We start from the raw sequence: 24,465 nt of genomic DNA, 5'->3' as shown, positions 1-24,465 counted from the left end.
CCACAACCTATATTGAATTTCATCATCACAATTATGGAGGGGCCCCACTCTATAGGTATGCATAGTGTCCCTCTACTCTCTCATTTCAACTTCTTCTTATTTTCCCTCGTACTCTATCTCCTCCACCTATGGTTCCCCCTCCCTCTCCCCTTTCCCCCAACGACCCTTTGACCTCCTTCTAGGGACTCTCCCTTTGTATCTCCTCACTGATTTTTCCTTTTAACCCCCCCATTATCCCACCACATTCCCTTTATTTCCAACCAAATCCTTTGGTCATACCCTATGTCTCGTTACCCTCCCCGACTCATTATAATCTTCAATCTCATCACTCCTCTCCTACTCCCCCTTTCCTGGAGCCATCTGATCAATTTCTCTCTAAGGAAGGAGGAGGTTTAAGCTCTTTTGAGGAAAAGGATGGGAAATCTCCCCTTCAAGTACACAAATCTTGTCTTTCAATAGCCCCAAAAAGAGAAAATATAAAAACTTATTCTGGAAAAAAAATCCATTATTTTGTGCCTTAGATCGAATGCCCCATTGAGGGTGGTTGAATGAAAATTCTCCCACTTAATTGCAGGGGTCTAGCCAGCCCCCCAAAAAACTTAACCATCAAATGGTTATTCTAGGTCCACTCTTTAAATATAATCTTCTTCTAGAGGAGGATGTTGGTTGAAGAAAACATAATCCCATTGTTAAGTAAAGTTCTCTCAGCCTGGGTTTTCATGTCTTTTGATGCCTCTAGAAGATCTATGGGAATTCTTATAGGATGGAGGAAAACCCATTATCAATGTTTGTCTACTTGGTGCATCCACTATGTTTTGTGTCTATAATTATGCTCTTCTGAATTTTATTTTCCCGTTAAAGTGTTAAATTTATATACGCCTTAGAGAGAAAAGAGTTTTAACATTCCACTTTTCATAATCTTATTTTTACATCAGGGTAAAATAATAGTAAGGAGAATCTAAATTTCTCCCTAGTAACTTCAAAGATATGGGGCCCCTTTGATCTCCCTAGCCCCTTATTAGAATTTCTAATTAATCGAGTGGAGCAAGAGAGCCTATAAGATATACTTCCTCCAAAGTTGGTTCCCACCTGAAACAACAAAATAGCTAAATAGTCTCAACTAGACAAAAAAAAATAGATGGGTTTCTAACATCAGGTGATCTTTGGGATCTGGATATCCAACTCCAACAATGGGTTTTATTTGGAGGGACTCTGACCATCAGCTTATCATTCTAGAATTGGTCCTTGTTTCTCAAAATACCCAATGTGGTTTCAAATTAAATCACCACTAGCTAGAGAACCTTCTCTGCTAGAAGATATAAAAAAGACTTAGAACGCCTTTAATTTTGATATGAGGGTGTCTCCTCCTATACAATTTCATCAGAACTTAAAGATTGCAAAAAAACCATCACCTCTTGGGGGGATAAGGAATTTGAAATAGAACCCTATATTATATAGAAGAAAATTTTAAATCCCTCTATAATGACTATGATCCTTCCTCCCTCTTAAAAGAAAGTAAACTATTGATTAAAAAATGTAGAAAATAAAAGGAAAAAAATTATTTTGGATAAAGATAAAGAATGGAGGTTGAAAAGTAAATCCCTTTGGTTATAGGCTAGGGACGATAACACAAAGAGCTTCCATAAAATCACCTACCATAGTAAGACTATCAATACTCTCTGGGCTATTAATAAGAATGATCGAACCAAGGCCACAACATTTGAAGCCATTGTAGTTGAAGGATGCAAATACTTTAAGGGGATATTCCAACAATACCACATAGTGACCATTGATAAGATATTAATTATTTCTAGCATCTTCCCCGACTTTCTCAATTGATGAGAGAATTCACAAAGTTGAAACTAGAAAGGGTTCTACATAGTTTCCAAAAAGGGAAGATCACAAGTCTGAAAGGGATTCCCATTGAATTTTATCAAGCGTTTTGAATTAATTGGTGATGACCTTTTAAGAATAATAAAATTCTCTAGTACAACAAGGAAATTGATGGCCCCTTTTAATTCCACTTTCATCTCCCTCATTCCTAAAGTTTATAAGTTGTCCTCCTTCGACCTCTTCAGGTTGATTTCCCTACGTAAATCCATATACAAGACAATAGTGAAGATTATTTCAACACACCTTAAGCCCATCTTATTTGATCATATCTCCTAAGAGAAATTTAGGTTCCTAGAAGGTCATAAAATACATGAAGATATTGGTTTGGTCCACAAGGGGTTGCACATAATTCACACTAAGTGTCATAGGGGAATCATATACAAGGTGGATTTATCAAAATATTTTTGACTAGGCTAGTTGGCTCTATTTTAGAATCCTTATGCTTTTTTTGGGATTCTATCACCCTTTCTCTCTTGGGTTCTCAGTTCTATCAGCTCCTCCTCTCTATATTTTTAGATCAAAGGGTATACCTTCCCATTCTTCAATCTAAAAAGAGGGCTCAGACAAGGTTCTCCATTATCTCCCCTCCTCTTTCTCCTTGTTGCACAAGACCTTAGCCATCTTCTCTCAAATGCAAAACAAAGGAATCTATTCAAAGGTATCACTATGACTCAATATTATTTCATCACCAACATTTTGTTTATGAGTGATATTCTTATCTTCTTTGTTGGTAACATTAACCTCCTTAAAGGACATCTTGGAAACTTTCACTATAACCTCTAGAATGGTTATAAACTAAAAAAAAAAAAACTTCTTTGTATGAAAATGGCTTGAATGAGGTTGAAGTATCAAGTATTGAGGACATCCTTTCTTCCCACCCTCATTAGATGGGAGGAAAACTAAGATATTTGGGCTTCTTCCTTAAACCAAACAACCACATAAAAGCATATTAGTATTTTCTCTTGGCTAGTAATGAGAAAATAATAAGGGGTTGGTGTAATAGATGGCTCTCATGTGTAGGAATACTTTATTGTGTAAATTAGTTATTGAAACCATCCAATATACTAGGCTTGCCAACCATCCAATATACTAGGCTTGCCTTTCTTGGATCCCCAAAGGTATTCTCCATAAAATCAAACAACTTTCCCTAAGATTTTTGTGGGAAGGAAAGAGTGAGAAGCATCCTTTTTCCCTATTAGCATGGAATTCGACAATAACTACAAAATGCTTAGGAGGATGGGGTTTAAGAAACTCCATTGATTCTCAAATGACCTAGTAGCTTAAATTGTATGGAATTTCATTCAAGGAATTAGGCTTTGGACACAAGTGATGCACCAAAAATACATACACCCTTCATCCATACTAGAACGGATCAGATAATCGATAAAGTCCTCCAAAAATGGCTCAACCATTTGGAAAGAAATCATTCAATATTTTCCCATTATTGATAATGACATCAAACAGAAAGAGGGGAGAGGCACAAGCATTCTCATTGGTAAGGATCTATGGATAGGGAGTTAATAAACCATATCCTCTCGGATCCCCTTGTACATTTCTTAAATGAGGATGGGTACCACAACTTGAATCAAAATTATGTAAGGGTTCCCAAATTTTTGTAACACCTATTAACACCATTCATATCTCTCTTGTATACGTCAAATATCTCATAGGCCCTACTAATCAGAAATGTTTTCCACTTGATACCTAGCTCCCATGAAAATCCCTAGTGGATTGAATAGGTCATTCTATAAAGATAAGGATTCATGAGCACTCAACTAACATCAAGTATAATCATCCCCACTCCTACACCTTGTCAAAACAGTATGAAATAAAAAACATCACATGTCTATTGAAAATTCCAGCATCCTTACCTTAGTTGATCACTATCACTGTAAAAAACTTAGAAAAGCAATTGAAATAAAAAAATTCCCTAATAACCTCAATAGAGAAAAAAAGTCAAAATTTATGAAAATTAGATTCCTACCAATACATCTCTTAATAACCCTTCCCTTCGGCTCTAATTATTTGTTTTCCTTCTTTCTCTTCTCTATTTTAACTATGCTTCTCTTCATACTTCTCTATTTTAACTATGCTTCTCTTCTTAATCTTATTAAAATACATAATACTAATATATAATACTTAATATTAATAATATTACTTAAATACGAATATGAATAAAAATTATGTACATAATTTTAATAACATAATTATATTAATATACGATTATTATTACTATATATTAATAATATTAATATATTATTATTATTATATTTTTATAAACATTAGTTTAATTGTTTCATTTATTATTATTAATTATAGTAATACTTATCCCGTTCTAAATAATAATACAGTATTAGTTTATATTATTTTATAGCTTTCATTTCTTACTACAGAGTATGCACATTTTCCTTTTTTCTTCATGTTAGTAATTTTTGGTGTATTTCCATTGTCTTCATTTGTTTTAAGTTTTAGTTTTCTCCTCTTTTATTTATTTCCACCACATAAACCAGATTTTTCACAAAATTGATACACATAGTTTCAAAAGTCTATTTACGAACTAGTTATGTGACCTAAAAAAATCTCTTATAATTCAAAATTTGTTTTAAAACATTTTTTAAAAAACAATATTAATTAAGAAACATTATAATATTTATAATATTAATTTTATTTTTCTCCTAAATAAAAATATATACAATATTTTTGATATTAATTTTTATTTCTCTTAAAAAATATTTTTAATAATATTAATTTTAATTTTTCAAATTTACCTTAAAAATAATGAAATTTTTTTTGAGATTTTTATAAAATTTGGCAGAAATTTTGGGAAATCTAGATTAAAGTTATCAAGTTTCAAGATTTTGGGTGCCCCATAAATTTTTTATGTTGTTGAATCAATTTCCACTATCAAAAACAAGATTCAAAAACTTGTAAGAGAAAAATGACCAGATTACTAAGTTTTTGTTTAGGGCCTCACAATGCCTTTTTTCAATAGTAAGTTTTATTCCCTATGGAAAAAAATAATAATAATATTTTTAATAGCCGTAGTCTAACGATTATGCTTTTTTTCCATGAAAGTTATGGAAATGCCGGTCATATTTTGAAAAATTTCTGCAGGGATTTTGTGATCTAAGTAAAAGTTGTCAAACTTCATAATTTTAGGTGTCAGGAAGTTTTTTATGGTATTGAATCCATTTCCACCATCAAAAACATATTCAAAAACTACGTCTATAAGATTTTTGAATTTTTTTTGCTTGGATTCCGGCAACTTTTAGTCTTCCGAGCAATTCCTCAAGCTCCATAAACAACTCCTTTTTAATATTGCTTTTTATTTCTCCCAAAAAAAAATCAATATTTTTAATATTAATATATACTTCTCCTTAAAAAAAAATTAATATTAATTTTTATTTTTCTCATATAACAAAAACTATTCTCAATACTTTTAATACTATTTTTTATTTCTTTTTAAAAAAATACAATATTTTTAATATTAATTTTTATTTTTATTATAAAAAACCAACCTGCAATGTATTTTAATATTAATTTTTATTTCTTTCCTAAAGAAAACATTTACAGTATTTTTAATACTAATTTTTATTTCTCATAACATGGAAACATTTACAATATTTTTAATACTAATTTTTATTTTTTATATATGAAAACATTTACAAGTAGTAAGGGGAGGGGTGCATAGTATTTATAGGGTTTAGGATATATGACGAATAATCAAGCTAAAGCTTATGACTTCTACTAGGGGATTTAGTTAGACAAAGAAAATAGGGTTTTGGGAGACTCCCTCTTTCTTATTCAATATTTGGTGAAGGGTTCCTCTATGAGGAACAAAACATTAAAAGTCTTATGAAAAGAATTAAAAAATAGAGGAAGTGTTCTTTTCAATAGCATATTTCCATGTTCTCCTTGATCTCAATAAATATGTGAACTTATGTGCTAATGAAGGGTGCAAATTAAGATTGATAGCTTTAAAAATCAATGGCTAATTCGGGCCCTCTCCTATTCCTTAAAACTTTAAATGGATTAGCATAGCAATAATTTTTTTTTTTAGTGGGTTGGTTTTCTAAGGTATATACCTACACAACCCTATTTGTCGCTGTCCAAATTAGATTTCCTTTTGGAAAAAATTGTACTTTTGGTGGATAAGATGACTAATAAGAAATTTTGAAGACATAACTATGTGCCCACTAATAAGAAAGAAGAGTGGCTGCTAGGGCTTTTGCAGCTCCCTCATCCATGGTGAATTCTAGTGATTCCTAGAAGGAAATATACTTCTATTGAAGAAATGGCAACTCAGGCCTTAGTTTCCTATAGTGTCATGGTGAAATCTAGATATGTTCATCTGATTGTCCAAGAAGCTTTGGCTCTTAATATTCCTATGGAAAAGGATGTGTTTAGTGTTGGAAAAAAATTTGAGAACCGGGTTTCATATGCAGATTTAATGGGTTCTAGCCATGATTATCTTATCTCCACAAATGGATCTCTGAAACATGGAAACTCTTATTGACAAATGATTTGAAGATTTACCCTTTGGATCAGGTTTTTTTGCTGTACTTTTTGATAATATTGAGGATAAGCATAATATTTGTGAATCTGGGCCATGGTTTTGGGGGAGCGTTGGCCTTTTTATGCAACCTTGGTCACTCACCTTTGATCCAGTAACAACATCAATCTCCACTATCCCTATTTGGGTAAGGCTTCTGAACCTCCCCCTGCATTTTTGGAACCTCTCAATGTTATCTTCCATTGGTAATGCATCAGGGAAGTTCTATTGTTGCACCTCATAAACAAAACAAAAAAAATTATAAAACCACTTATGGCTGAATATGTGTTGAGATGAATTTCAACAAGGGTTTTCGTGTTGATATTAATATGATGGCTCCAGACTACGTGTGGGCTCAGAAGATTGATTAAGAAAATGTATCATTTCGATGTAGAGTGTGCTCTAAAATAGGGTTGTAATAAAAAATTGCCTAAAACTTTTGTAGATTAACAAAAACTAGAAAAATAACCAGAAGTCGATATGGGGGAATGAGATCAGACCAAGCATTACACTGTATATAAAGAAGAAGAGACCATGGTAAGAAAGAAGCAAAGGAAAAACAAGAAGTTATGGGTAAAGAAGATTCACTAAAGAAAATAAGAACCAATCATGAAGAAGTGCACAAGGATCCACGAGATTTAGCTACAGTGAGAGCACAACAATCCCCAATGAAAGAGAGACCCATCTATAAATCCCAAAAAAAAATTTGGAGAAGCAACTTCTTGGGCAAACCAAACAAATAAGGAAGAAACTAAAGACAGCAAGGTTAATTCATAGAAGGGTGATCCATCAAATGTAACAAAAAATGAGGATTGGATTAATGTGGGGAAGAAAGAAAAAAATATTTCACCAAGAAAAACTAGAAGTCGGTGAAAATTAAATCAAAAGTAGTGGAAAGTGGGATGTAAATGCATCTTGATTTTAAAGATTATTTTGGAAAAAATTAGTTGGAATGAGATCGGAATTTTTGTTTCATAAAATAATCACTTGAGGGAATGGATTGAGCTTCAATGTTCAATCTCAAACTAGCAAGGAATATTGGCACTTTTGAATAAATGTAAAGATTTTGGGTTAAATCCTGACTTTCTTTTTCAATATAACTTTCATACATGTTTCTTTGAAGAAAAAAACAAAACTATGTGTTTCTGATGTATTTGTTGTCATTTAAACTCAAAATTATATAAATACAAAACTCTGATTCTAATTTAAAAACAAAAAAAAGCTAAACAAAATAAATATTTACAATATTTTTAAAACTAATTTTTATTTACAATGTTTCTGTTACTAATTTTTAGTTTTGCTCATAAAAAATTACTAGAAACTAGGTCATGCTAAATTAGATATGGTTTTTATTTTTAATTTTCAATTGAACTAAGTCTCATTAATCATAAAATCTGATAAATATTTTTTTTAATTTATAAGTTTGAATAATGTATATGCCTAAACATTGAATCTAAAAATATATTTTAAATAAAAAAATTATATTTACACACAAAATTATATTGCCAAATAATGTCTAGAATTTTAATGTTTGGAAAAAAAAATTGCAGTAATTCCACCATTATATTATATCCCTTCAATGAGATTGTAATCTCATACATCTGTCTGCACATGAAACTTCTCCTCCATAGTTAGTGCACAAGATAAGCATGAAAGTTCTCCATATTTAGTGCACAAGATAAACATGAAACCCCACTAAAAGAGAGCGTGATCGGGATGGATGAGAATAAAGCTCCAGACCAAACGTTATTTCGTGTTTCACACTCAAAGAAAGATAGTTCGGGACGAGGAATAAAACTCCATATACAACGTCATTTTCAGATGGGACAGCACATTAGATTGCTCCAAGGATTTTTATCCTCGGTGACAGACTGAGTATTGCAATCGAAAGGTACAGCTAGTAGAAACTTTTCTTCCACCCTCCGGTCTCTTCCGCTGCTTCCTTGCCATAATCATCTCCTTCTTGTTTCTGCAACCACCAATAGTCAGTGACACCTTACACAAATTTCCAAGTAACCATCACAAAATCTGATCAAATTCAAAGAAAAAGCTTTAAGCTTTACCTTTTCAGTGAATGTGAGGCCCACTTTTATCTCACCACAGTAGGTCTGGTCTGGAAGGACAACATTGTAGGAAGTCGGAGGTAGGCTTCCTTCCTCGAATACTACATCTAATGGAATTCTATGCACCACCATAATGAAAATGAAAAATAAGAAATTAAAACAATATATATATATATATATATATATATATTTTGACGGTCGTTTTTTAAGGAGACATTTTATAAAATTCGAACGAAATAAAAATGAAGAAGCAATCTGTCTCATAGGCTATCTTTAGCCTCGTGAACGTTAAAATAATTTCTTTCTTTCTTTCTATAGAAAATTAACATGGTCTTTACTTAAAGATAACACAATTTACACTTATAAATTGAAAAATAGTTTAATTTTTTTTTTTTTTAAAAAACATCTTATAAAATTATATATAGAAAATTAACATGACCCTTACGTAAAGATAACACAATTTACACCCATAAAATAAAGATGAGACTTTGGTTCCACACAATTTACACCCCTAAAATAAAAATGAGATTTTGGTTCCACACAATTTACACCCATAAATTGAGAAACAGTTCAATTTTTTTTTAAACTCATAGAAATGGAGCTTTGGTTCGACCGTGAAAAGTACAATATTAAGGTACTCCACAAAAAAATATTGAGAATCTGAATAACATATTTGAGATCATAATGTACCTTGCTTCCCCAACGTAGTCGTCGTCGTTTAAGTTATCACTGTCCATTATTTTTAAGGTGACATCAGCAACCCCCTCTGTTACAGTGAAAACAAAATGCTCATTCCACTCGGGATCACCACCTTGACCTGCAATCTCAGATATGTTAATATTACTAGACTAAGGGATCTGCTGCATTCTACATCATCGCTATGTAACATTACATGGCCATTTTTATCCTGATTGCAAATTCAGTGTATTTCACATACATAGATTTAAGTAAATTGTTAAATGGTGGACTTTACTTCATGTTCAATGCGAATTATAGTTATTTAATTTTTAGTAAAAGTTTTAAAAATTTATTTGTCAATTCAATTTGAATGACTAATTAGTGGATGAAATTCACTTTGGTTTGCCAATGGATGGATTTGTTCATTCATGGATATAGAAATGTAAAATCATGACTAATTATTTGATGAAATTCACTTCGGTTTGCCAATGAACTTGTTCATCACTTTGGTTTGCCAATGGATGGATTTGTTCATTCATGGATATAGAAATGTAAAATCATGACTAATTATTTGATGAAATTCACTTCGGTTTGCCAATGGACTTGTTCATCACTTTGGTTTGCCAATGGATGGATTTGTTCATTCATGGATATAGAAATGTAAAATCATGACTAATTATTTGATGAAATTCACTTCGGTTTGCCAATGGACTTGTTCATGCATGGATATAGAAATGTAAAACCAGTACTGGCTGAACAAATAGATAATTAGGTGCATACTAATTATGAAATAGAAAGGGAAATAAAAATAATTATGAAAGTAGAAAAAATCTCATTTTCAATTTCACGGCGAGAAAGTGAAGAAAGCAAGGAAAAAAGGAATTTGTGAAAGTGGGGTATTATTTATTTTCTAAATATGTTTTTATTTTAATTGATAGGAGATAAATAAATTTGGAATACTAGAACTATGTTAGATTTAATGGAAAAGAGAGTATGGTTTTTAGAAGTAAAAGAAATTCCGATTTCTTTTTAGTGAATTGTATCTGATTGTTATATCATCTAAATTTATTAGAAATTATTCAAAATTTAAAATGAATTAGAAAGAAAATAAACACATTTCATCTTTATTAAAACATCTTCTTACCAATTATAGATTCCCAAAATATTTTGGGATAAAAAAACATAAACTAAAATAAATAAATAACCTTCCTAATAAGAGAATCTACTTAAACTAAAGTCATTGTTAAAAGAAAAAAATTATAAATATTCAAATCTCTAAAATATATACTATCAATTTTTTGAAAAATTTCATCCAAATTTTATAATATATTATCCATTCCAAAAAAATTGGTAAGTACATGCTAAATGACTTTAAACTCTGGTGATAACATTGGGTTGACGAGACAAAACAATAATTACCCTGAAATAAGATAATTGTTAACATATTGCTCTCCCATTTGGACTTGTTAAATAGAAATAAAAAAGTGATATTCAATAAGTAAAATGAAAAGTATTTAATCAATCAAAAAAAAAAGAGTAATATTCCATAAGTAAAATGAAAAGGTTATTACAGAGTGTTTATTATTAATTGTTTAATTTAATAAGGTGGAGGAGTTGACCAGAAAGCTATGGAAATTCTGGTTATATTTAGATAAAATTTGGCAAGGATTTTTGTAAATCCAAGTTGTAGTTGTTAAATTTCAAAATTTTAGGTGTTCTCGATATTTTTGATGGTGCTGAATCTATTTTCACCATAAAAACACGATTCAAACACTGTCTCTACAAGGTTTTTTGAATTTTTTTTTACCTAAATTCTGACCACTTTTGACTATCCACACAATTCCTGGACCTCATACTACTCCAAAGGTTTACCTCTGATCAAATCCCTAATCAATAATATCAGAAACCAGCACAATTCCAAAAGATGCCGAGAAATCTGGAATTGTGCCATGACTGTTTAGGGATTCGATGAGGGGCTAATAGTTTTTGTGACACCTCAATTTAACAATAAAAATATAAGATTAGGCTGACTCACCGGATGCAACTTTGCTTTTCTGTTGCTGAGTTCGGCACTGGATGATGACGTAGGGGTCCATGTTAGCTGCATCCACATACACATTTATATATTAGTCACAGATCCAAATGAATGTGCACCACCACTCATCTCAATTATTTATCATATGCAAAATCCAGGATTGAACCGATACCCTAAAGATTTTAATGAGTTTTCAAGGGATTATATGTGGTGGTGGGATGGTTTGTTATTTTTTTCCATTTGGTTTGAATTTCATATTTTGATCACATGCTGGTGTGATGGTTTGAGTTTATATCGATGGTTGATTTTTTTGAATATTTGGCACTTGGCAATTAGATCGATATTGTGATTGCAAAATATTTTAGAAATTAAAAGTGGTCTGGTGAATGGTCTGTTGTTTTTTTTTTCTACTTGGTTTATATCTCATACTTTTTTTTATCTTTTTTTTCAGGGGAGAGAGAATTCCTGTTGAAGAAATATAATACAACATATATCGCAGAAGCGAGCAGATTTATCATATTCATCATACAATATACGGCACCATTGAGCAGATTACTGTACCATCGAAACTGTTCCATACAGCTGCAGCAACTGCAGAGCGTGCAGGAATCGAACATAGCTAGGGGGTGCGAAAACCAACCACCCCAGCCAACACATCATACTTATGTAACCCAATTATCTATCTTAATTTCTCGAAATAGCAATTAAATATTATTCATAAACCTAGCTAATACCAAATTACACAATACACCATACAAAAAGACCCATAAGAATGAAAATACATTACCAAAAAAATCAGAATTATTCAGCCCCTCGGCCTTGACGAGCAGCACTTCCAGAGTTCCAATCCGCATCTTGCTCCTCCTCCTCCTGCTTGGAAACCCTAGGCTCTAATCTGCAAGTCGCAGATGAAGGAAATCTCTATTTAACTGCTACGTTATTATAGACCGCACCACCTATTCTTATGTTGCGCTTCACTTTATAAAGCGAAGCGATGGTTTTGAACAAATGGGGTTTCGCCTTCGTAACTGCTTTTCCAGATCATGGGTGCATATTTTATGATGTGAAGCACCCAAAAAAGGTGATGGCTCCTACTTTTCCTGTTATGGTATGAATTGCTATCGTGTTAATTGAATAGTTCAATGCGCAAAATAATGTAAATGTGATTTGGTATGATCTGATTTAATATATAATAACCTTTCCCTGTGTTGCGCCTTCGCGACTCCGAAGTTAGTGAGAGTCGATCTCGGTGCCTGTACACCTTCCTTACTGGAACTCGAAAGTCGAGACCTACGCGTCTCGCGAGGTGTGGTGATTTGACCGAGAGATGGGTGGAAGGCGTTGTGGTTTGATATTTATGGACGCTGGCAAGCGTTATGAACTGCAATCGCAGGATTGGTAGGTTTGTAGTTTTGAGAAAGGTATGTGGAGGTGATGCAAACGAAATTTTTAGAATTTTTAAGGAATAGTTTAATTTTCTGTTATTAGAGTAGTTAACATTTTTTTTAATCTGAGATATTTGGTTAATGGATATCTAGCACCTTCTTAATATGAGGTACTTTGTTAACGGAAGGCTAGGGGTCAATTCTCTTCTACACTTTTTCTATTTAAAAAAAAAATCCGTAATTTAATAAAACAAAATTTCTATAACTTAATAAGCCTACTCTGCTCTAACGGGCATACGAAAAAGTGAGATACTTTTTCTTTTCTCTTTTTTTTTAAGATTGGTTTTTTCCCTTTTCAAGATTTAATTTGAGATTTGATAGAGGTTTTCTAAAATGGTAAGTATTATAATTTGTAAAATTTGAGTCTCTTAAGTATGGTTCTCCAATTAATAGATAAAATGGTTTTGACCATCAAATCCATTGATGTAATTTGAACCACAAATGGATCTAGTAATCTGAAAAAATCAAGAGCACTTAATTTTGAAAATTAAAAAGCTTAGAAATATGATTCTTAAAAATCTCTACCGAATTTTGGGTTCTGATCGGGGTGAGAGCTTGTTGTGAGGCGTCGATGGGATCTATGGCCGTATCATGAAATTAATGATATGGCACGTCGAGTGGGTGCAGGGCCGCCCTCATTCATGTTTTCCCAAGCGAAAGGTGGTGAGGAAGTTAAGTATTTGCAATCGACGAAATTTGGAAAGGCTCACAAACAAGACCTTTGGTTTCAATGTAGGTAGTGCCAAAGGGTTTTTTGGAACCGTCCCTAGTGTTACAGGCCTTCCCAGACAAGGTCTCGGGACTTGGATGGCAGTGAGAGGTAAAGACCAGGCTCGGAACTTAGTGGTTGTTAGAATAGTTCATCCTCACGGTTGTTGTTTTCGCGGGTATGTTGACACTGTCAAATTTTTGTATACCATTTTCCCTTTGTTCTGCTTAGATCTCAACAGTCTATAGATGGAGGCTACTAGTGTGTATTTCTGGTTTAGAATAGAATTGTTTTTGGAATTATGGGACGTAGGGTTCTACTTTTTAGCTGGGTTGTCTGGGGTCCTGTGGCTCTTACCCAAAAAACCATCTATCTATCTTAGTATCTTGCCAAATTCTACGCTCATGCATCTTTGGAGTGTCTATTTAGTTAAATCGTTCGTCAAGTGTTTGGGTGTTATGCTTACTTCCTTTGTATTTAAGAAGAACCCTTTGTCTAGCTCATCTGGGGGAGGATTTGAGGGGATAACCATGTGCTTTAGTATTGTCTCTTATCTATGGGCTTATGGTGGGTTCTGGACCACTGATGTCAAAATTTATGGACGAAACCATGTCAAGAGGGTTGGAAATGCTCATTTGGTTTGGTCTAATGATCATTGTTCTACTGCACATGTTTTTCTAACACCTGTAGGACTACACTTTAATTCAGTCAAATGGTACCTCCCTCTGGGATGTCTTCCAGTTCTTTGGTTTGGTGCCTAGACAAGGTTTCTGGTTGTCGAGGTTTTGGTGTCAATTTTGATTTGTATTCCCCATCATTGTTGCTATCATCAATAAGCAATGGCTTGGCCTACCTTGCTTCAGGGGAGAAATTCTAGGGGCAGTTGAGGTCGTGGGCGTGGAAGGAGTCAGCCTTAGAAGTTAGCTGCGACCCTCTAGGATCTGGGGTCGTGGAACCAATAACGATCTCATTGTGGAAGTTGCCAGGACCTATCGGACTAGCACACACCCTCAAAGCCATCATACCATCATGGGTTGGGAAAATGAAATTAGACAGTAGACAGAGAATAATGAGATGAAGTTAGACGAGTGGAAGGATCTTATCCCAGACGCTGGTCAAACTAGAGGTCCATGCACTCAATATCAACAAACCCTATATCTTTTCTGGATGCATCCTTTGTAAGAATTTCGAAGTCAACAACAGAAATCCAAAAAATCCACAGGGAATTCCAGCTCATACAGCATCAAATCCAACAATAAAACGCTCATCTAGCCCGCATAGAGAGGTACATTCCATGCCTCCCACAAAGAGAGTTGTCGAGATCCAATGCGAAAGACCTAGTGCCAATAGAATCGTTAGACGATTAGTATGTTTCTCAGCATAGTTTGGATGCACAATTTTGTTATGTACAAACGAATAGTAAGATGTTCATGTTTTTATGTTATAGACATATAGCCAGTAAGAGATACAAAGGCACTCAGGTTTATATAGCTTTGCTAAATATTCTCAGACTATCTAAATTTTGGATGGCCTATAAGATTGTCAGATGGCCAACTGACCTAGTTTCCCAATGGGCAAGTTAAGGTCATGTGATCTTGGATGATGCTTTTGTAACACTCGCTTGTTTTTTAAAATGGAATAGAAAAGAACTCCCAGACTTACAAAAAAAAAATCTCTAATAAATTTTGGCAAAATTAATTCAGAAAAATACTTTTCTATTAATTATATTATATTATAAATCACAATCTAACCCAAAATTATATAAACAATATTTATTAACTTGAAACAATAATTATTAACTTGAAAATCCTAAATTATTATAGAATGACAAAAAAAACGTCTAGGACACCTAAAATTTTGAAGTTTAACAACTATAACTTGGATTTACAAAAATCCTTGCTGGAATTTCCATAACTTTCTGGACAACTCCTCCGCCTCGTTAAACTATGTGTATATATATAACTTGAAAATCATAGAATTTTTTGGAGTGGCATATATATAATTTTAATAATAATAAGAGAAGAAAAGACTAATAACTTGTAATTCATAGAATTTTTAAAATGTTGAGGGTCTTTACACTTTTAATGGATTTAATGGCCCATAAAGGAATTTTGATGAATAAAAAGGTTAAGTATAAATGGGGGTGTCAAATTTTAATGCTAATAAAATGAAATTATGCTTTGTGTTTAAATGGATTAAAAGAGAAGCAAATACTAGTAACTTAGGATTCATCGAATTTTTAAAATGTTGAGGATATTTATCCCTTTCATGGATTTAAAGGCAAAGAAAGGAATTTTGATAAATAAAAAATAGTTGAGTATAAATGGGGTGGGGTAAACGAGGGGGGTTTAATTCATATCTCTTATGATAACAAGCTATCATACTTACAAGGAAGATGAAAAAGCGGAGTGAAAATTCAGGGTGACGGGATAAGCAATAATCTCAAGCTAACCCCCATACCTCATCATTTCTTCGTGTGAGATAGAGGATTGGTGAGTAAGGGCAATATGATGGATAATGAATTTAATGCAAAGAAATTCCAATTTACATTTATGTATTTGGAGTTAGATTTATCCTTTAGCCTTATTTGGCAAAGGGCTATGTGGCTTAGCCTCATTTTGCAGGGGTTGGGTTTATAGTAATTTTTCTTTTTTTTTTAATGGATGCTTTTAGTTTGTGAAGGTATACGAGTTAAATTATTTTTTACAAATGGTTTGATTTGTATGGATTTCAAAAGAGTATTGTAATATATTATTATCTCAATTTTTTGAGTACTATATTGATTGAGGATTTTTATGTAATGTTTTTTTATTTTAATGGTAGTTTATTATCTCAATTGGATGTCTAAAAGGTCAAAAATATTGAATTATTGGTGATGTGGCACATCAAAATCAACAAATAGAGTGGATTTAAATTTCAACATGTTATACCAACTCGTCTTAAGACTTGCCAAGAACTTTCATTCTCTAGTTTTATGTCCAAAAGTTTCCATTGGGCTAGTGAAAGTAGTATTCAAGGATGAGGAAATTATTCAACAAATGCATGAAGAAATGGCAACTAAGAATGCAAAATTGGGACCAACCCTTCATGCAAACATCAAAAATCCCTTCATAAGGATGTTTTCTTTTAAGTTCAAGTTCTTATATGCTCTACCAAACTATTTTAGATCTCACCTGTGACATTTTACTTTTGTTCACAAAATTGTAAAAGTTATTCATTAGTTAGCAATGATTTTGAAATTTCATATTTGTTTGAAACTATACTATTAGACACTCTCCTTTCATTTTGTATTAATTATTTGTATTATGTGGTCACAACTTTCTTTTAATACAAACAGTAATCATTTAATTAAAATAGTAGTAATAATAGAATAATAAAGTGTGTTTAATATTTATTAATAAGCAAATAAATATAAATAAAATAATGATGTGAACCAAAAATAAAATAGTGTCATTGTAAATCCATATTAATTCTAGATGTATTAAGTGTCTACCCTAATCAAACCATTGGAAATGCGAACATTTACTAAATTATTTGCATTCAAAAAATAGTTTACACTTCCAAAGACTTGATCCTTCTCAATACTTGGCAGGTTCATTATTAGGTTCATCTAGACCACTTATAGCAACATTACATGTAACATCCTATAGATAACAATTACAAAGTAGTTTTAGATTTGAGTAGCCTAAGGGAAACACTGCATTGAGGGCTCGACTTCGCTCATTTTAAAGAGGAAGTGAACGAGGAAATGAACATGGTTTGCTTTAAGGTAAGAAATGAAATGAGAACTGGTTTTGGAATGCTTCAAGAAGGGCCAGGATAAGTTTCAAGTATCGGTTACTTTGAGGAAGGAGTGCATTAAGAAATGAAATTGGGTTAGTTCAGGTAGGAATGCAATTATAATCAAACCTTAGTTGCTTTAGGAAGGAAATGTTTTAAGAATCAAGCCTACACCACTTCAAGGAGGGAATGTACTAAGAATTGAGCATGGGTTGGTTTATGGAAGGAATGCATCGAAATCATACCTAAGTCACTTTGACATAGGAATGTACAACCGCATTTATCTTAGGGAAGGGATTTGAGAATCAAACTTGCATCACTTTGACAAAGGAATGTACTAACAATTGAACCTAAGTCACTTCAAGGAATGAATGTATTAAGAATCAAACCTGGGTTTTTTAAGGATGGATTATGCTAAGAATCTAAAATGGGTACTTGGCAAATGAATGCATGAAAAATCAAATTAGGGTCACCTTTAAGAAAGGAATGCACTAAGAATCAATGCTGCAAAAGTCAGTGCATTACAAATAGAACTTAGGTCACTTTATGAAAGAAATGGATTAAGAAGAAAACATAGGTTTCTCTGAGAAAGGAATCTATTAAAAATTGAACCTAGGTCACTTCATGGAAGGAAAGCATTGAGAATTGAAACTAGGTCACTTCAAAAAGGAATGTGCTAAGAATCAAACCCGGATTACTTTAGCGAAGGAGTGCACAAAGAATTGAATATGAGTTTCTTTAAGGAGAAAATGCCATGAGAATTGAACCTAAGATGTGTCAAGGAAGGTATACATTGAAAATCAAACCTAGGTCACTTAAAGGAAATAATTCATTGAAAATCAAACCTAAGTCATTTTGGTCTTCAATCTTGAATGAGAGTTCACAACAACCTTGAAGCTCAACTTGTGATTACTATAAATCTATCCTATGACAATGAAATCTACAATTGGTCAAACTCCTCTTGTGTCCAAGAGATGGAAAAGTTTGGGCTAATTAAGGGTTTCTTTGAAATGATAGTTGCATCCTTATGCTCATTTGTTTTGATCCAAAACTCAAGCTCTACTTTAGATTTTGAAATGGATATCTACCAAAGGAAATTGTATTTTCTTCATTCCATGAAGAAAGAAATTAAACTATTTTGTTTGATATATCCTCATTATTTCTAAAAATTTATAGTTGCTTCAAATCTACCTCATTACACCATTATTTGGTTAGAGATGCAAATTTGAATTGAATTATTAATGCAAGCCTACTTAAGGGAAAATGTAAGAAAAATAGTGAATAAGAGAGAGTCATTATTTTAACTTTTTAAAACATATGGCCTAAAAATTAGAATTAGGGAACAGTTCACCAATGTGGAGATGTTGCATAATAAAGCATTTCAAGTACATATCGAATTAAGCATCCAAAAAAAAAATGAAGTTTCTTTAACTTTTATTAGTCAAAAAAAAAGTATGCACATGATTTAATACAAAAGACAGAGGGCCTCCAACACAGCATCAACTGGGGTACCAAAAATCTCCAAAACCAAGATTGGCTTAAGCCAACACACCCCATCATGAAGTCTTAAAAATATTTGTAAGAAACATAAAAATGTAGGGCCCATGCCTGATACAAATAACTAAACCACAACCTAGTTAGTCTAGGGAGGTAGCTAGATATCAATAAGAACCATGGTGCCCCACCATTAGTAGCTAACTCTAAGGATTTTGGCCTCTATGACATAGTGAGTGTAAAAATGGAAACCAATTTATAACAATCCAAAGGTCCAACAGTTATAGTGCATACACACTCTTATCACTCCCAAACTTAGTATATATTATTATGATATGGCTTCTTATGGTTTTACCTAGTAAATCCAGTTCAAGTGCAACCCTTATGGACCAAGTAAACCAAACAAGATAAAGGTTTTGGGTCCAGACGCACTCTATTCGTCGTACATGGGGCCTTGTGGCAATATTTAAGATGTTACTAGAGATGTTTCATCTCCAATGTGTATGTGTACAAAAATAACATGTTGGCACACACTAGTGCTACATCGTACCAAGAGAGTTAATGTGATTTGACATCCACCAAGGGAAAGGAAATAAGAAAAAATTATTGATGAATATACTTGACCTAAGTCTAGACATTATATGCAAGGGAACAAAACCAGAAAATGTGATTCAAGGTTTTCACACACCACTAATATCTATTCAAAAAATGTTTTTTGGATCAATAATGGGTTTCTATATGTTGTTCAAAAAAAATAAACATGTGTTTTTCTTGGATTTCAACCACCAATTTTTGTCTATTCAACCTTGTTGTATCCCAATTCGACCCTCTTCAAAAACTCGGCTACCTCCGTAAAATCCACCTCACATAAAACCTTTATCCTACTTCTGTTAGTCGTACTTGACCTCCTAAACTCATATTTGACTCCTTATATCCTACCCTTAGTCACACAAAAAAGTGAATTAGTAAAATGTATTAAAACAAAACTTCAAGTATGAAGAATGACATTAATGATATAAGTGACGTTATTTAAATAATGTCACATATCCATAGAGGCGTGTGTGTATTACTATTATTTTATTGTTTCAATGATATTAATCACACATATATGCAATAATTAAATGGTTAACATCATTAACTAGATATCACAATAATACATATCACTAAACATAATTAACAGCTATAAGCATAACTAGTTTCCCACAAAAGGGGGAATGTTGTCCAAAAAAAGGGGGGAAATTAAATAATAACGAGATATAAATAAAGCATCAAATAATCAGTTCTAACCTTTTTTCTAGTTTAGCTTTTGTCAGTTTTGGCTTGGATCAGTTTTGAAAGAGAGAGAGAGCTCCAATAGGAGGAAGCAAGCAAAGACAAACAAAGGAAAGCAAAGGAAGGAAAAAGACAAGCAAAGGAAATAAAGAACAAGGTTGGATCAACAGCTTCAGCGGGATTATTTTGCAAGTAATAGATTGCATGCATGATTTCCTAGCTGAGGTGTGAATGCATGGTTCATACATTTGTTTATTTAGTTCATTTGTTGTCATTATCATGGGTTTTTCCTAGTTTGAAAGTGGTTTCAACCTTTCCTTTCCATTTCTTAGGTAGCCATGGTGTGATTGGATTTATTATTGTTTAAGCTTTAAATTGTCGGAAGGTTTTGGAACTAGGTGAGGTGGTCTCAGGAAAATTCCCAAGGGTTGGGGGCGAAGATGATTTTTTCCAGAGTGCCCTCGATGGGTGGGTGGATACATGCAAAATCCTCAAGGTATGGTGAATAAATTCTGAGGCATCCAAGCTTGGTTTGTTTTTGTGATCTTAGGACTAGTTTAGGTGAGATCACGATAATGTGAGGGTGGAGGTGGTTTAACCTCTGGAGTCCCTAGTTAATTATGCCTTGGTTTATCCCATGAAATCCCACATTTATGCTTGGAATATGGCACGTGGATGATTGGCTGCAAGAAAGATTTGGTTTAGCCCAATCTATGGTCAGGTGATTGTTGGGCGTGGGATCCCCCAAGGCAAGTTTTGGGGCTTAAAGCCCAAGTTTTGAGTAAGTCCATTGTAAAGACTCCGCAATTTTTGGGCGCGGAGCGTGAAGTTGTAATAGAATCATAGGGTTGTTCGCCCTTAGTTTTTGTAATGTAATGTCGGTTTGGGAGATCTACCCATGGTCCGCGGACCATGGGATTGTATAAATAGTGCGAGGCTCTAAGTGTAAAAAGACATCTAAGAACAAGGATAGAAGAAAATCAAGCCATGAAGTATTAAGTCGAAGTGTGGAGTCATGTCCTTGGGTCATAGAGTAGGAGAAGGCTCTGTAGCTCAGTGCACAGAGGCCTAGTAGTCCGCAGCTGAGTGCACGGACCCCTGCAGCTGAGTGCGCAGGGCACGCTAAGTCTGTAATCATTGGAAGCATTAATAAAGAGAAGTTTTACCATATTTCTGTGTATATTTTCATGTTTTATGCATTGAATTATATTGGGTATGAATTGCAAGTTTAATGTTTATTTACTGCGCGAACTTATATAAATGTGTTGAGTAAGTGAATATAATATAAGCTATATGTCTATGCGAAGATAACTAATTGTTATAGGAAGATAAGTAAGACCCAAGTGAGACTAGGGGAAATAGAGCAGATCGTTGCTCCAGCAGCACGAAAGCCTCACAGCCCCTGGTTAGGGCTGCGTGAAGGTGAATATAACAGGGCACGAAGGCCCCGTAGTTCAGGGAAGTACGTGAAATAACATGCACGAAGGTATTCACAGTTGGACTAAACCAACCCCTCAGACATCTCAAGGGTACGGAAACTTGGTTCCAGCTGTTATCTCTTAGAATAAAAATTTTATGCATATAGTCCTTGGTCCTAGTTCAATGTCAAAGGTCTGTGTCATATGGTTTTCGTTTTATGTTTCATACTTAGGATTTGGAGTTTTAAAGGTGTTTGTTTTAAATTATACTCTAATCCTATTGGTTCTCCTCCACCATCATTGTGTTATAAGCCATGTCTTGTCTTATCCTATTCACCGAGTCTTTTCGTGATTTCGCAGCGTAATCTCCTATTGGCCAGTTTCGCAGTGTAATCATTGTTCAGTCATTTCGCAGCGCGTTATCATTAAGCCGTTTCGCAGCGCATTATTAGAATTTTAAACTAACCGCGCTGCGAAATCGCGGATTCGTGCGTTTCGCAGCGAATCTTTCCTAAAGTGTCAAGTCTGTTAATGAGTCACCAATTCTGTCCTCTCATGTCAGTTTTTGTGTACCTCCCGTAGCATGTCTAAGCGCTCATTAGTCATCACTCCACCAATAGATTTGATGAAGCGCACAGAAATATCATTCCGATGGATTGTACCGTGCATGGATCTTGATGATGATCGTGAGTGTTACATAAGTGAAAAGCTTATCGGATGATGTATTTGAGTTTTCAAGCGAGGTTGTTTTCAAGCGAGCCTGATTACAAGCGAGCCCAAGTTAAAAAGAACTGAACCGCCATTTCAACTGAAGCTGTTGGTCATTGTGAGTGTAAAGATTTCAAAAAGCAAATGGAGAGGAAAGAACACAGATCTGGAAAATGCCAGAGGACCGAACCTGAAGGTTTAGACATAACATTGAGGGATGAAGGCGTGAAGAAAGCATTCAAAGATGCCGGGTGCTGGAACTTCTGTAAAAATCTGCAAGGAGGACATGCGCAGGTAACCAAAGAGTTTGCTTTGAACTTCACCGGTTTAAATTCAAAAATAGCTATGTTGGAAGTTCAAGTGTCTCCGGAGGCAATAGCTGCTGTAACAGAAATCCCAAGAGGGCAGCAAGAATGGTTTAAGAACTTTAAATTTGATATGAATCCATGTAAAGAGTTCTTAAAAGAGGCATATGTGAATGAAGACCTAACAAAAGCAGTGCCCAGAAACTATGTTAAGGAGCATTATGCCCTTCTTCTCACCTGCATTCAGAAATACTTGACATGTGAAGGAAGATACAATAAGGTCTACTCTTATCATTTCAAGTTGCTTTTACATTTCACTGGGAACGCTTCCATAGATATTCCTTTTTACTTATTTCGCAGTCTAAGTAAAATGTGTGATAAGGTGCAGCTGAGAAAAGAGGATTGCGAGACTTCTTTATTTCACCATGGTTTGATTAAATTGTTAGTTTTAGATGGCCTCCAGAAGATAGGCAGAGACTGGAATTTGTTCATCTTCATGGCTGGATTCCAAAGCAAAACTGGCCTTACTCCACAGCCAGTCAGAGAACAACCAGTCAAAGAACTCACAATAGATGAGCTTCAGAAGGAGGCCAGATCTAAAAAGCAAACCAAGTCACAGCTTAAAAAACCAGTGAAGCCATTGATCATTAAAGAACAACCTCAGCAAGCAACAAAAGAAAAGACTCAGGATGAGAAGACTGTAGCTGAAACAAGCAGAGGTAAAGCAATTTCAAGAGTAAGGACAAGAAGCCAAATAAGTAAAGAAAAAGGTAAAGCCTTAGCTGTTGAAGAAAGCCCAGTATCTAAGGCAAGCCTGAACGATTTATTGGAAGCCATTGAGTTTGAGCAAATTGAACCAGTGCATATTGATTTGACACAGTCATCACCAGAAAGTACCAAGAAGCCTAAGGCCTCAAAAAGGCTGAAGTTTGATGAACCTGGTGAAGAATTCATCTTCAAACCCAGAAGACCTATTACAAGGAAGCAAGTAAAGGAAGCTAAGAAATTGTCCAGAACAGAGGAAGCCGAAGAATTGCCCAGAACAGAGGAGGCAGAGAAAATTAAGCAAAAAGACACCAACTGAACAATCATCATATCTCAAGGGGGAAATATTATAGCTATAAAGAATCAGTTAGAAGCAGCTAAACATGAGATTGCTCAGGTGAAGAATGCCACTAGGGAGTCTGCAGTCAGGTATGCAAATTATCGTAAAGTTGTATTGAAAGGAAGTGAAAACCTAGTAAACCAGGTGGATTCAGTAGCCGATGTTTACACATGGACAGTACCTGCCATTAAAGAGGCCAAAATCCTCATAAAGATAAACATGCATCTAAGAGCTGAGAATAAAGCTATGAGAAAGAAAGTGGAAGACTTGAAGGCACAGCTAGGCCAGTTAGCTGTTGAATGAAATTGCTGTTCAAAGAAAGGTTTTGTGCCAAATTTTGTCAAATTTTGCTTAGTTTATATTGTTTTGAGAACATGAATATCCCTGCTATATGTATCAAAGATCAAAAGGGGTTTTGGCAATCAAATGTCTAGGGGGTAAATACCTCAGGAAAAAGACAAGCTGTTTAAACAATTCAGCAGTTTCGTAGCGCGCTACGAAACTGCTGTAGGTGTTGATTTTAAACGCAGACAAACAGTTTGGTAAAATGATCGGGAATTTTCTAAAGGAAACACCTGAAGGACATGTAAGAGACCAAATGAAGCTATCATAGCCATTCAGATCAAGACAGGTGTACCTTTAAAAAGGTGAAATGTTTTGACTCAAGTTTAAAGTTTCTATTATAAAGCCACTTTATTACCGGTCATTAGGGTTTTGAATGAGTTACATACGAGGGATTTTGGCCTGCACACTTGCCCATCAACAAAGTCCCCAACACATCAGGAATATGGTGGTGCTCTATATTTTTGGGTTATTAAAGGGCTAAAGACATGCTGTTGTATATTCGAGCAAGTTATGGAAGACTGGAACCGAAAAGCAAGGGATATCTCCCAACATCACTGAGAAGTTAAAGCATATAGAATCCAAGGCCAACGTGGCTCATCTCAGCCATCTCAGCCAAACTGAAAGGAGCCCAGGTGTCAGAGAACAAGAAGGAATCATTCTACG

At 34.1% G+C, this 24,465-nt stretch overlaps 1 protein-coding gene across 1 annotated transcript; it reads right to left on the bottom strand.

Annotated features, from left to right (window-relative positions):
* Positions 1 to 8,342: 8,342 nt before the first annotated feature.
* LOC149150567 (elicitor-responsive protein 3-like) lies at positions 8,343 to 12,075 on the bottom strand. The gene is made up of 5 exons (XM_089446154.1): positions 12,009 to 12,075; positions 11,222 to 11,287; positions 9,199 to 9,325; positions 8,509 to 8,626; positions 8,343 to 8,414 (listed from the first exon to the last, which is right to left on the bottom strand). Exons 1-5 carry the CDS (start codon positions 12,073 to 12,075, stop codon positions 8,343 to 8,345), a joined length of 450 nt encoding a protein of 149 aa, XP_089302280.1.
* Positions 12,076 to 24,465: the final 12,390 nt, after the last annotated feature.

The sequence above is a fragment of the Pinus tabuliformis genome, chromosome 9, assembly GCF_031772625.1.
Source record: "Pinus tabuliformis cultivar Carrire ecotype Pingquan chromosome 9, CPIR1, whole genome shotgun sequence".
Lineage (NCBI taxonomy): Eukaryota > Viridiplantae > Streptophyta > Pinopsida > Pinales > Pinaceae > Pinus > Pinus tabuliformis.
The sequence above is the reverse complement of the archived record's forward strand: the minus strand, read 5'-3'. Positions and strand labels throughout refer to the sequence as shown.